The sequence below is a fragment of the Mauremys reevesii genome, linkage group 6 (assembly GCF_016161935.1).
Source record: "Mauremys reevesii isolate NIE-2019 linkage group 6, ASM1616193v1, whole genome shotgun sequence".
Classification (NCBI taxonomy): Eukaryota; Metazoa; Chordata; order Testudines; family Geoemydidae; genus Mauremys; species Mauremys reevesii.
In genome coordinates this window covers 38,966,278-38,979,188 of record NC_052628.1, presented here as the reverse complement: position 1 = coordinate 38,979,188, position 12,911 = coordinate 38,966,278, and the positions used below count along the sequence as shown (strand labels likewise).

At 44.4% G+C, this 12,911-nt stretch overlaps 1 protein-coding gene across 4 annotated transcripts in view; it reads right to left on the bottom strand.

Annotated features, from left to right (window-relative positions):
* Positions 1-12,911, bottom strand: part of CWC27 (CWC27 spliceosome associated cyclophilin) — a 214,709-nt gene that overhangs the window by 47,917 nt on the left and 153,881 nt on the right. Inside the window, exon 12 of one of the 4 annotated variants that reach the window (XM_039544100.1) lies at positions 12,723-12,819. The exons of the other annotated variants lie outside the window; for them this stretch is intronic. Within the exon in view, the coding sequence (XP_039400034.1) occupies positions 12,740-12,819 (80 nt within the window). The 3' untranslated portion in view covers positions 12,723-12,739. Of the gene's footprint in view, positions 1-12,722; positions 12,820-12,911 lie in introns of those variants that run through there. 4 annotated transcript variants of the gene reach the window in all.

Sequence of the window (12,911 nt, the reverse complement as noted above, 5' to 3'; positions counted from 1 at the left end):
GAATCCTGTGGCACCTTATAGACTAACAGACGTTTTGCAGCATGAGCTTTCGTGGGTGAATACCCACTTCTTCGGATGCAATCCGAAGAAGTGGGTATTCACCCACGAAAGCTCATGCTGCAAAACGTCTGTTAGTCTATAAGGTGCCACAGGATTCTTTATTGCTTTTACAGATCCAGACTAACACGGCCACCCCTCTGATACTATGATATTGATTAATAACAATTGATAATTTAATAGTATACAAATCAAAATTAAGAATATTGATCAGTATCTTCTTTTTTGATTTGTACAACTAAACTATTTTTTTCCTTGGAAGATACTCAATAACATGTGAAATGTCTTAAAATGCTTACAAAATATTTTGCAGACATGAATAAGGCATTTTTTTTTCAAGCCTGTCAGTTCCAATAAAGGACACAAACATAAATGTAACCCCCCCTAAACTCTCCAGACTCCTGTAGCAGAAGATCAAACAGAATATAATTATAGGGCAAAGTTGGTGCACTAGGTTTCAGATAGGACAAACACCACTGAACTGTAAATCTAAACCAAACCCTGATTGTCAAGCCTTTTGGATGAATGGCAGAAGACTTAAAAGTCTGACAGCTGTCTAGAGAAAATTTTTTACTTTGGAGTCAGAAATTGTTCTATTTACTCCTCCTATAATTTTCACACAGCTCCCCCCCCTTTTTATTTCCTCATTGCTCCAGCTAATATGTTGAAGACCAACAGCTAATATCTGAACAGTCCATGCCACATGAGAGTTACAAAGAAAGATCTGGAACTGGAAATCTATCATATAGAAAGATCAGAAAAAATTAAGGTATAATAATACACAGAAACTAAAGGGAGGGAAATTGCAGCTGAATGGTATAAAACAAAATCTACCAGAAACTTCATGCACTATGAGATGGAATGAGCTGAAGAGTGTAATGAAGTACAGTATTACACCACTACATTATAATACTATGATCCTACCTCTTCTGTTTGCTTAGGTCTTGTCTTCTATGGAAAAAAAAGAGTAGTTCTTAAACTAGCTAACCTGAGAAAGAATCCTAGTGAAGACAAGACAGATGCAGTTTTCACATGAGTTAGCAGGTCAACTTAAAGACTATAGGAGAGTCTAAGCCCTGGTCTACTCTACAGGGTTAGGTCAAATTTAGCTGCGTTAGGTCGATTTTATAATGAATGCGTCTACACAAGCAACCCTGTTCTGTTGACCTAAAGGACTCTTAAAATCGACTTCTGTACTCCTCACCGGCGAGGGTGGTAGTGCTAAAATCAACCTTGCTGGGTCAAATTTGGGGTAGTATAGACGCAAATCGACGTTATTGGCCTCTGGGAGCTATGGAAAGCACTTTCAACTCCAATGCACTCGCCAGGTACACAGGAAAAGCCCAAGGAACTCTTGAATTTCATTTCCTGTTTGGTCAGCATGGACAGCTCAGCAGCACAGGTCACTATGCAGTCCCCCCCAGAATTGCAAATGAGCTCCAGCAGGGAGCAAACGGGAGACACTGGATCTGATTGCTGTATGGGGAGAAGAATCTGTGCAGGCAGAACTCCAATCAAAAAGAAGAAACGCTAATATATATGCCAAAATTGCACAGGGCATGATGGACAGAGGCTACAACAGAGACACACAGCAGTGCTGTGTGAAAGTCAAGGAGCTCAGGCAAGCCTACCAAAAGACAAAGGAGGCAAATGGTCGCTCTGCGTCAGAGCCCCATATATGCCACTTCTATGATCAGCTGCATGGCATTCTGGTGGGGACCCTACCATTACCCCACCACTGTCTGTGGACACCTACAAGGGGGGAGTCTCACGCAACATGGAGGAGGATTTTGCGGATGAGAAAGAGGAGGAGGAGAAGGAGAATGTGCAGCAGGCAAGTGGTGAATCCGTTCTCCCCAGCAGCCAGGACCTTTTCAATACCCTGGAGCCAATACCCTCCCAAGGTGGGATCCCCGACCCTATAAGCGGAGAAGGCACCTCTGGTGAGTGCACATTTGTAACTATAGTACAGGGTTTAAAAGCAACGGTGTTTAAATGTTTTATTTGCCCTGAAGACTTGAGATGCATTTGCGGCCAGTACAGGTACTGGAAAAGTCTGTTAACATGTCTGGAGATGGAGCCAGAATCCTCCAGGGACATCTCCATGAAGCTCTCCTGGAGGTACTCCGAAAGCCTTTTCAGAAGGTTTCTGGGGAGGGCTGCCTTATTTTGTCCTCCACGGTAGGACACTTTACCATGCCAAGCCAGTAGCAAGTAGTCTGGAAGCACTGCAGCACAAAGCATGGCAGCAAATGGTCCTGGGTTTTGGTCACATTCAAGCAACATTCAGTCTATATCTTTCTGTGTCAGCCTCAGGAGAGTGATATCATCCATGGTCACCTGGTTGAAATAGGGGAATTTTTGTAAGGGAACAATAAATGGACCCCATTCATGCTGGGCTATTTGCGCTTGGCTAAAAGGGATCATCCCTGAGAATAGCCACGAGGCGGGGAGAGGGGTGAAGGGATCATCCTAAATAGCTATGTGGAGAGGTGGGGAGAGGAGTGTGCTGCACATCCACCCCAAAACTGCAGCCCCTCCTTTTAAATGGCAAACCCAACTGGCATTGCTTGCTATGGGAAAGGAGGGTGCTGCAGTTTGAAAACATTCCCATATGTTATTAAGGTGTTAGAAGCCAAACCCGCATACCCTTTGGCTGACCATGGCGGCATGGAAACTGAATTCTGTTGCCCAGCCATGTGTAAGGTGTCACAATACGAGTAGGTGCTCAATATAAAAGGCAAAATCCAACCTTGTACCTAAAGCATATGTGCTATCTGCTGTGAATTGCTTGATTCACTGTGAAAGAGTCTCCCTTTTGTTTTCAGAAATGTATCATCTTAAATTTTACTCTCCCTTTTTATCCCCTCGCAGGTGCAAATGTTTCTAAAGGTAATAATTGGAGATATACCAATCTCCTAGAACTAGAAGGGACCTTGAAAGGTCATCAAGTCCAGCCCCCTGCCTTCACTAGCAGGACCAATTTTTTTTGCCCCAGATCCCTAAGTAGCCTCCTCAAGGATTGAACTCACAACCCTGGGTTTAGCAGGCCAATGCTCAAACCACTGAGCTATCCCTCCCCCCATCATCTCTGTCCCTGAGGTTATTGCAGATTAGAAGGCCAAAAAACCACACTCGGGATGACAAGTTTTCTGAGCTCATGCAGTCCTCCTGCACTGATAGGGCACAGCTGAATGCATGGAGGCATTCAGTGTCAGAGTCCAGGAAAGCATTAAGTGAGCTTGATGAGAAGAGGCAGGATGCAATGCTGAGGCTAATGGGGGAGCAAATGGACACACTCAGGCATCTGGTGGAGCTGTAGGAAAGTCAACAAGAGCACAGACCACTGCTGCATGCACTGTATAACTGCCTGCCCTCCTCCCCAAGTTCCATATCCTCCTCATCCAGATGCCCAAGAATGTGTGTGGGGGAGGAGAAGGCTCTGGGCACCCAGCCACTCCACTCCAGAGGATGGCCCAAGCAACAGAAGGCTGTCATTCCAACAGTTTTGATTTGTTGTGTGGCTACAATAAGCAATGCAGCCTTGTCCTTTCCTATCCCATCTGGGCTACCTTATCATAGAATTGTAGAATATCAGGTTGGAAGGGACCTCAGAAGGTCATCTAGTCCAACCCCCTGCTCAAAGCAGGACCAAACCCCAGATAGATTTTTTTTTTGCCCAGATCCCTAAATGGCCCCCTCAAGGATTGAACTCACAACCCTGGGTTTAGCAGGCCAATGCTCAAATCACTGAGCTATCCGTCCCGCCCCGCCAGTTATCAGTTATCTCCCCTTTTTTAATTAATAAAGAAAGAATGCATGGTTTCAAAACAATAGTGACTTTATTTCCTTTGCCAGCTATGATCAAAGGGGGGAGGGTGGTTGGCTTACAGGGAATTAAAATCAACAAAGGGGGCGGGTTTGCATCAAGGAGAAACACATATAACTGTCACACCGTAGCCTGGCCAGTCATGAAACTGGTTTTCAAAACCTCTCTGATGCGCAGCATGCCTACCTGTGCTCTTCTAATCACCCTGGGGTCTGGCTGTTCAAAATTGGCAGCCAGGCAATTTGCCTCAACCTCCCACCCCACCATAAATCTCTCCCTCTTACTCTCACAGATATTATGGAGCACACAGCAAGCAGTAATAATAATGGGAATATTTTGTTGCGCTGAGGTCTAACTTAGTCAGCAAACAGCGCCAGCGAGCTTTTAAACATCCGAAGGCACATTCTACCATCATTCTGCACTTGCTCAGCCTAGAGTTGAACTGCTCCTTACTACTGTCCAGACTGCCCGTGTATGGCTTCATGAGCCATGGGAGCAAAGGGTAGGCTGGGTCTCCAAGGATAACTGTTGGCCTTTCAACATCCCTAACAGTAATTTTCTGGTCTGGGAAGTAAGTCCCTTCTTGCAGCTGCTCAAACAGCCCAGAGTTCCTAAAGATGTGAGTGCCATGCACCTTTCCCGCCATCCCACGTTGATGTCAGTGAAACGTCCCTTGTGATCCACCAGTGCTTGCAGCACCATTGAGAAGTACCCCTTGCGATTTATGCACTGGTTGGCAAGGTGGTCTGTGTTCTATCGCCCCACCACCATGCGCCATCCATGGGTGTCTAATTGTAGTGTAGACATAACCGTAGAAACTTCTGAAAATCCCTACCATTGTGATTATTTCAAAACCACAAGTATAATTTATTTCTTGAACATAGCCAAAATATTATTTTTTGTGAAGTAACACATTTTTGTAAGCAATATTTTTTTGTCTATACTAAAGAAACAAAACCCACTGGAGAAATTAACAGACCAAAGAAATGATTTCAGAGCAGATAGCCCTTGGAAGGGAGAATGCATATATGCAACACAGGCTTGGGGGCAACTAGTATATGTATAATTCTCCAAAAACCTTTTAAAATTGTGCAGAAAAAAAGAGGCACCAAAACATCATATTATGGTGTTTGTTTTTTTTTAACTAGGTTCTGCTAACTTGTGACTGACTCATTGTTGATCCAGCAGAGGGATCGGACCATCCCTACATTGAAACACTGTAGTTTGGCTTCTGACTCCTCATACTTTGAGCAAAGGATTCCTTCACATAAAACAGTGCTGGAAAATGGCATTGAAGATGTGCATGGCATTGGAATAGCAATGATATTTTTCCATTCTTATCTTCAAAGAACTCCACAGCATGGGCTCAGGATATCTAAAAGGCTGCCTAAAGGTCCACAATGAAGATTGTGATTGACAGCTCCACTCCACTGGCTCAATGGAACTTTCAACAATAAAGGTAAAACTTGTCTGTACGGGAGTCAGAACTTCGTGGAATGGGATAAGACTGTGGATTGAACTCTCCCAAGAACTAAGGACTATCACAAACCTCACCACTTTCCACTCCAAGTGCAAGGTGCATTTCTTTGAGTAGGCCTCTCTCATATAAACACATAACAGTATATTTATAAAAATCAAAACAATCCTCTCTCCTACCACAACAAGGTGCTCCTTTACACGTGCTTCTCTGGGGAGAGGATGAGAGAACAAACAAGACATAACAGATGTGTAGTCACATTGCTTAATGCCCTACTGGAAGGTGCTCAGGTACTATCGTGATGAGCTCAGTATAAGAGCTTACACAGAATAGAATTTTTAAAATACCGTAAGATGCCAACAAGGCTAATTTAGATAAATAAAATAACTAGGTGGGATTCTTATATTTCATTTATCTAAATTAGCCTTGTTGGCATCCTACAGTATTTTAAAAATTCTATTCTGAGTAAGCTGTTATACTGAGCTCATCACAATAGTCCAGTAGTGCATTAAGCAATGTGACTACACATCTGTTACATTTTGTTTGTTCTCTTAATCTCTTGCCAGGGGCAGAAGGGTGTGCAGAGTGTCTTGTTGTAGTGGGAGGGGGAGTTGTTTTGTGTTTTTTATAAATATAGTGTTGCTGTGTTTACATGAGAGAGATGCCTGGTCAAAGAAATGCGCAACACCATTTTCCAGCACTGTTTTATCTGAAGGAATCCTTAGTTCAGAGGATGAGGAGTCAGAAGCCAAACTACAGTGTTTCAATATAGAGATGATCAGATCCCTCTGCTAGATGAACAATGCATCACAAGTTAGCAGAGCCTAATGAAAAGATCAAGTCCATAATATGATGCTTTGGGTCCTCTTTTTTTCTGCCCAATTTCAAATATCTAATTAAGGAATGATGAGAAAACACCACGTCTCATTTTTAGATTTACACTATTAAAAGTATGTTGTCTCTTACCCTCCAACCTGACGCTAAACGGGGGTGTATGCCCTGGGGTCCTTTATTCCTCTGGAATGGTGACTCCAGAGTTTGAAATAGTTTGTTTTCTTTTAAACAGATTCTGCTCTCCTAAGATATTTCTTCAAGGCATAACAGATGCTGGCCTCATGGTGTAATCTGTCCTAAAACCCAATGTCTGGGACAAAGTTTCCATTTATAGTCTGGAAATGAGATGATGTTTTAGAATTCCCTAAATAATATAGGAAATGATCAAATGGGGTTTATTTCCCTCACATTTACAGCAATAAAAATAAGGAGTAGTTCAGCTGAAGTCAATGCTGTTGCATACATACATACATATATATATACATATACATATACATACATATATACAAAAATCAGTGTGAGGACCTTATCCAAAGCATATTGAACTCAGCAGGGGTCTTTTTATTGACCTCAGTGGGCTTTGGATCAGACCCTTAATTTCCAACTTATCTGATTAATTTAACAGGGAAATAAACTTGGACACCAAAATTCACATTATAGCTTTGCATTCACAATGCTACAATTAAGGTCTTGTTACAATTTCCATTAGAGTCAACTTTACAAGAGGCAAAAGTGAATAAACTATTTATTTTAAAGGTTAAAATGATTAATTCTTTGGTGCTGTAACACCAGGGCCGGCTCCAGACCCCAGCGCGCCAAGTGCGCGCTTGGGGCGGCGTCCCAGCGGGAGCGCGGCAGGCGGCTCCGGCGGACCTCCCGCAGACGTGCCTGCGGAAGGTCCGCTGGGACCGCGGCTCCGGTAGACCTCCCGCAGATGTGCCTGCGGAGGGGCCGCTGGTCCCGCGGCTGCGGTGGAGCATGGCACCTATGTCCCTAAACATCTGTTGAAACCATGTATATGCCCTTCCTCTGGGATGTCAGGCATGCTCAAAGGCTGCCTACCGTTTAGCCCAGTGGTGAGGCTACTCACCTGGGAGGTGGGGAGACTGGATATCCCTTCTCTCTGGCCTAAATTAGAGAAGTCATGTGTGTTTGAGAGAAAGCACAACTGAGAATAACTTTGTGGATTTGAGTCTGAATTTAGAACATAAGAACAGCCATACTGGGTCAGACCAAAGGTCCGAACAGGTAATCATCAAGTGATCCCATCCTGGCTGACAGTCATTGATGGACCTATCCTTCATGAATTTATCTAGCCTCTGGCAAGGAGTTCCACAGGTTGACTAAGGAGGAAATAACACTTATTTACATCTGCATGCAGTATTCAAGATGTATTTATATAGAGGCAATATGATATTTTATTATATATCCCTTTCTTAATGATTCCCAACATTCTGTTTAAGATCTCTTTCCTGAGTGGTAACAACTAATTTAGACTCCATCATTTTGTATGTATAGTTGGGATTATGTTTTCTAATGTGCATTACTTTGCTTTTATCAACATTGAACTTCATTTGCCATTTTGTTGCCCAGTCACCCAGTTCTGAGAGATCCTTTTGTAGCTCTTTGCAGTCTGCCTAGGACTTAACTATCTTGAATAGTTTTGTATCATCGAAAAAAAAAGCTTGTAGTAAATGAGCTTTTTTTTTCAGCTGAGGGGAGTGTGAAGGGACATGCCCTCAACCTCGTAAGAAGGCTAACAAGCTCCTCTGGGCCTGTTCCAAGCTAACGAGACACACCTGCAAGGCTTGCTCAGCCAGGAGGGAGAGGCGCTTAAAAGGGGGAAAACTTACCACAGGAAGTGTGGTGAACGGGAAGAAGGTTACTCTACCCAGGGACTGTTGGGAATAGAGTGAGCCCAGTCAATGGGGGAACAGCTGTGAGACACACCACTCCCCAAGTCGCCCTGACTGAGGTCACCTAGTCCAAGCCCCTCCTCAAAGCAGGACCAATCCCCAACACACCCCAGCAAGAGGGGTAGAAGGTAAACCCCGTTAAAGGGCAATAGACTGTTAGACTGAGCCCTTAGATTGACTCTGTAGAAGAACTGCCTGAGAGATTGCTCCTTGTTCCATCCAGATCTTCCCCCAGCTTGCAAAGAGGAAGGAGGAACAGCCGCCAAACCCTGGCCTGGGAGTGATAGCCTGCAGAGAGATCTCCCCCAAAGACTGCAAACTGGAGAAGAGGGGGTAAACGAAGGTCAGTGGGGACCTGAGGGGGGGGGCCCAGAGCGCCTGTCCTCCCCCACCCCACGATGCAACCCTCTGTTTTTTTGTGATAAGAGCAGATTATAATATTTGCTGATGTAGCTGTTTATAAAGTACAGAGCATCATGAGAAGCATTCTTTGCTAGATGAAATCCAAAAAATCTGAGTTCTAGTCCTGCTGATTGCAGTAGAACAGCAAATAAGGTTACTGTTCATGTTGAAGCCGGTATGAAGCTTATGATACTGACGAAAGTAACTCTGGCATCAGTGCTGGTAAGAATATAATTTCCAGAATTAAGGTGAGGCAAATATGATTTAGCATAAAGCAGTGGTATGAAAATGAATACTAGCATTGATGAAGTGACAATGATTTTGAACTTTCCACAGGTACTTGTATTCCTGACATCATACACATCATCTTTTACATTGCTTTGTTATCTAATTTACCCGTGTTGACAAAACTTGAAACAATGCCAGTCCCTATGATAAGGCAAGAGATGAAACTTGTGCTGATTCCACAGATTTTGTTTCCTTTTTAGGATGAGGCAATCAGATAATGCATGAAACAGTTGTTAGAATAACAACCAACCTAGTTTTCTCAAAGTAAATCCCAGAGGTTCTGATTACTAGAAACAAAATTAATTGCAAAGTGAGGCTAATCAGCGTGCCAGTCTTCATAAATGTGAAAGAATACATTTAGGGATTAGATGAAAATAGCTGCTGTCCCTGTGGCTACTAATATGGTTTGCACAAATCTTTAGCTAAGATCGCTGATTAATTTTTGCTAGTGCCTAGACTGAATACTTTTGATGTGTCAGAGTATCAGTGACACAGATGAAGCATTTTTTTAAAAAACATTATAACGGACATATTGGAAAGAAGTATCAAGAAGTTTAAAGTACAACTCGAGTAACCATTAAGAGAAAATGCAAACTAGGGAAGTGAGATACGTAGGCAACTTTTTCTTAGAACTGGAAAGGAGTTACGTCATGGAAAAAGGAAAACTTATTTTTTCCACAAACCTCTGATCTTCCTATGCTCAGAGCACAATTATGCACTTAGGGTAAAATACTCACCCCTGCTCTAGTTATTTTATGCAGGGTAAAAGGACCAGAAAGGCATAAAGGACCCTAAAAGAGGTTACTTACCTGTAACTGGAGGTTCTTCAAGATGTGTGGTCCCTATCTGTATTCCACTGAGGATTATACGCATGTGCCATGTGCCTGGAGCCGTAGCTTTTCAAAGTAGTATTGCTCGGTGGTCCGCACATGCACCCTCGTATTTCACCCGAAGCAATTATGGGTGAGGTGGACTGGCTGCATCTCCAGTTCCTTTTCCACTGCAGACCTATGGAGCCACAGCAGAGGGGAAGGATCTTCAGAATAATCCTGTACCCAGACCCCAGAGCTTGTGGGGAGGGGAGGAAGAGGATTGTCCGGCATGAAAAATTGCCGAAGCAATGTCCCAAAAAGTCCTTAATTCTAAAAACTGCTAGGAATTGCCAAAATACAACAAAAAGCAATAAAATCCTAACTGTGAATGAAAATAAGAACTCTTTTTGTAAAAATTTTTGAAAATGAGTCACTAAGAATGAGAGAGGTTAGCAGAAGCTCTGACTTGGACCATGCAGCAGTGAGAAGAAACTGGAGACTCGGCCATTCCGCCTTGCCCTTCATCGCCTTGGGTGAAACCATGAGGTAATATAAGGACGCATGCGCGGACTGCCAAGCAATACTACTTTGAAAAGTTCCGGCTCTAGCTCCGGGCACATGGTGCACAACCTTCAATGGAATACAACAGAGATCATCACTTGAAGAAGCAGTCTTGGTTGGCCTTGGAGAGAATTCCCTGGCATAGGTACTGTAGAACAGTGGTTTTCAAACTATGGGTTGCGACCCAGTACTGGGTCTCGGAACGGAAGGCACTGGGTCACAGCGGCTCTGGTCAGCACTGCTGACCGGGCCATTTAAAGTCTCGTTGGTGGTGCTGCCCGGCTAAGGCAGGCTAGTCCCGACCTGTTTGACACACCGCGCTGCACCCCAGAAACGGCCAGCAGCAGGTCCGGCTCCTAGGCAGGGGGGCCACAGGACTCCGCATGCTGCCCCACCCCGAGCTCCAGCCCCACACCAGCCAACAGGAACTGGGGGGAGTGAGGGGGGGCGGGCCTGCGGGAGAGAGCCACACGGAGGCACTTGCACTCCTCCGCCTAGGAGCTGGACCTGCTGCTGGCCGCTTCTGGGGCACAGCGTGGTCTGTGGTGCCAGGATAGGCAGGAAGCCTGCCTTAGCACCCCTGCTGACTGGGAGCCACCTGAGATAAGCCCAATCCCCTGCCCCAACCCTGAGACCCCTTCAAACCTGGAACCCCTTCCTGCACCCCAAACCTGTCATCCCCAGCCCCACCCAAGAGCCGTGACCCTCTCCCGCATCTCACCCCCCCTGCCCCAGCCCAAAGCCCCCTTCCACACCCTAAGCCCCTCATCCCCAGCTCCGTTAGGTTGTGGGCATCAACAATTTTCTTCAACTGGTTTGCCAGAAAATAAGTTTGAAAACCACTGCATAGAAGACAATCATAAGGTTGTATTCTGAGGACCTCCTCTCAAGTTCAGGTATATGAGATATACCAGGGGCAGGACTGGGAGTGGCATGTCAGGTGATGGTGCAGTAAGCAGCACTGCAGAAACTCAGGGTGGTCCTGGGATGCTGCTGTAATTCAGACAAGCCCCCCAGGGTGTCTAAGGTACTCTGCGAGCCTGTCTAGCTGCCAGCACATCACACAACAGGAGGGGTCAAAGATGCCTTAAAGCCACCTCAGCCACATTCATCCTGGGCTGCAAGTTCTTTGCTTCTAAGAGGCACAGCACATAGAATCATAGAATATCAGGGTTGGAAGGGACCTCAGGAGGTCACCTAGTCCAACCCCCTCCTTAAAGCAGGACCAATCCCCAACCAAATCATCCCAGCCAAGGCTTTGTCAAGCCTGACCTTAAAAACCTCTAAGGAAGGAGATTCTACCACCTCCCTAGGTAACCCATTCCAGTGCTTCACCACCCTCCTAGTGAAAAAGTTTTCCCTAATATCTAACCTAAACCTCCTCCACTGCAACTTAAGACCATTACTCCTTGTTCTGTCATCTGCTACCACTGAGAACAGCCTAGCTCCATCCTCTTTGGAACCCCCTTTCAAGTAGTTGAAAGCAGCTATCAAATTCCCCCTATTCTTCTATTCTGCAGACTAAACAAGCCCAGTTCCCCCAGCCTCTCCTCATAAGTCATGTGTTCCAGCCCCCTATTAATTTTTGTTGCCCTCCACTGAACTCTCCGATTTTTCCCACATCCTTCTTGTAGTGGGGGGCCCAAAACTGGACAAAGTACTCCAGATGAGGCCTCACCAATGCTGAATAGAGGGGAATGATCACGTCCCTCGATCTGCTGGCAATGGCCCTACTTATACAGCCCAAAATGCCGTTAGCCTTCTTGGCAACAAGGGCACACTGTTGATTAATATCCAGTTTCTCGTCCACTGTAACCCCTAGGTCCTTTTCTGCAGAACTGTTGCCTAGCCACTCAGTCCCTAGTCTGTAGCAGTGCATGGGATTCTTCCGTCCTAAGTGCAGGACTCTGCACTTGTCCTTGTTGAACTTCATCAGATTTCTTTTGGCTCAATCCTCTAATCTGACTTGGTATATACTAGACTCACCCTTTTCTTTTGAACATTGCAAGGTCATGTTTAATATATTTCTACATGCTGTTAGGCCTTATCTAAACCAGAAAATTAGGTTGGCATAACTAAAAGTCGCTCAGGGGTATGAAAAATCTACACCTCTGAGTGGCATAGTTAAGCCAACCTAAGTCTCCGTGTAGACAGCACTAGGTCAACAGAAGAATTCTTCTGTTGAACTAGCTACTGCCTCTCAGTGAAAGGCCTAAAATAGTGTATGCATGCATTATGTTACACTTTCACATATTCACTGATACTAGGTTATCTCATTCTTTAAAGTCAAGAAATGCATTTCTCTGTAACAGTAGAATGCAATTTAAATCAGATTCCCACATCAAATATTCCCAAAGAAAAAAACTGAATTTAGAAAACAAATCTTAGCATGTTTTTATAGGTTACAAACAAAAAGTTCCTGATACTTGATGTTTTGTTGATTTCAATGGAATGCCCTTTAATAATGGTATTTCAATATTACAGATTGGGCCCTATAGTGAAGGGGTAAGAATAATAAAATTAAAATCACGTTTAATTCCCTGAATGGGATTTAAGAACATGCTTAAATTCTTTGCTGAATCATTGCCAGTAGGAGGATCAGTCGGCATTCTGCTGGTTCACAACTAGACCTCTCTTCCTCTTCTGCAGTGAGAAAGAAAAATGCATTTCATTCTTCCCAGCCAGTGGTGGAGAGAGAAAGGGGTTGACTGGGGCCTCTGGACACTACCTTAATA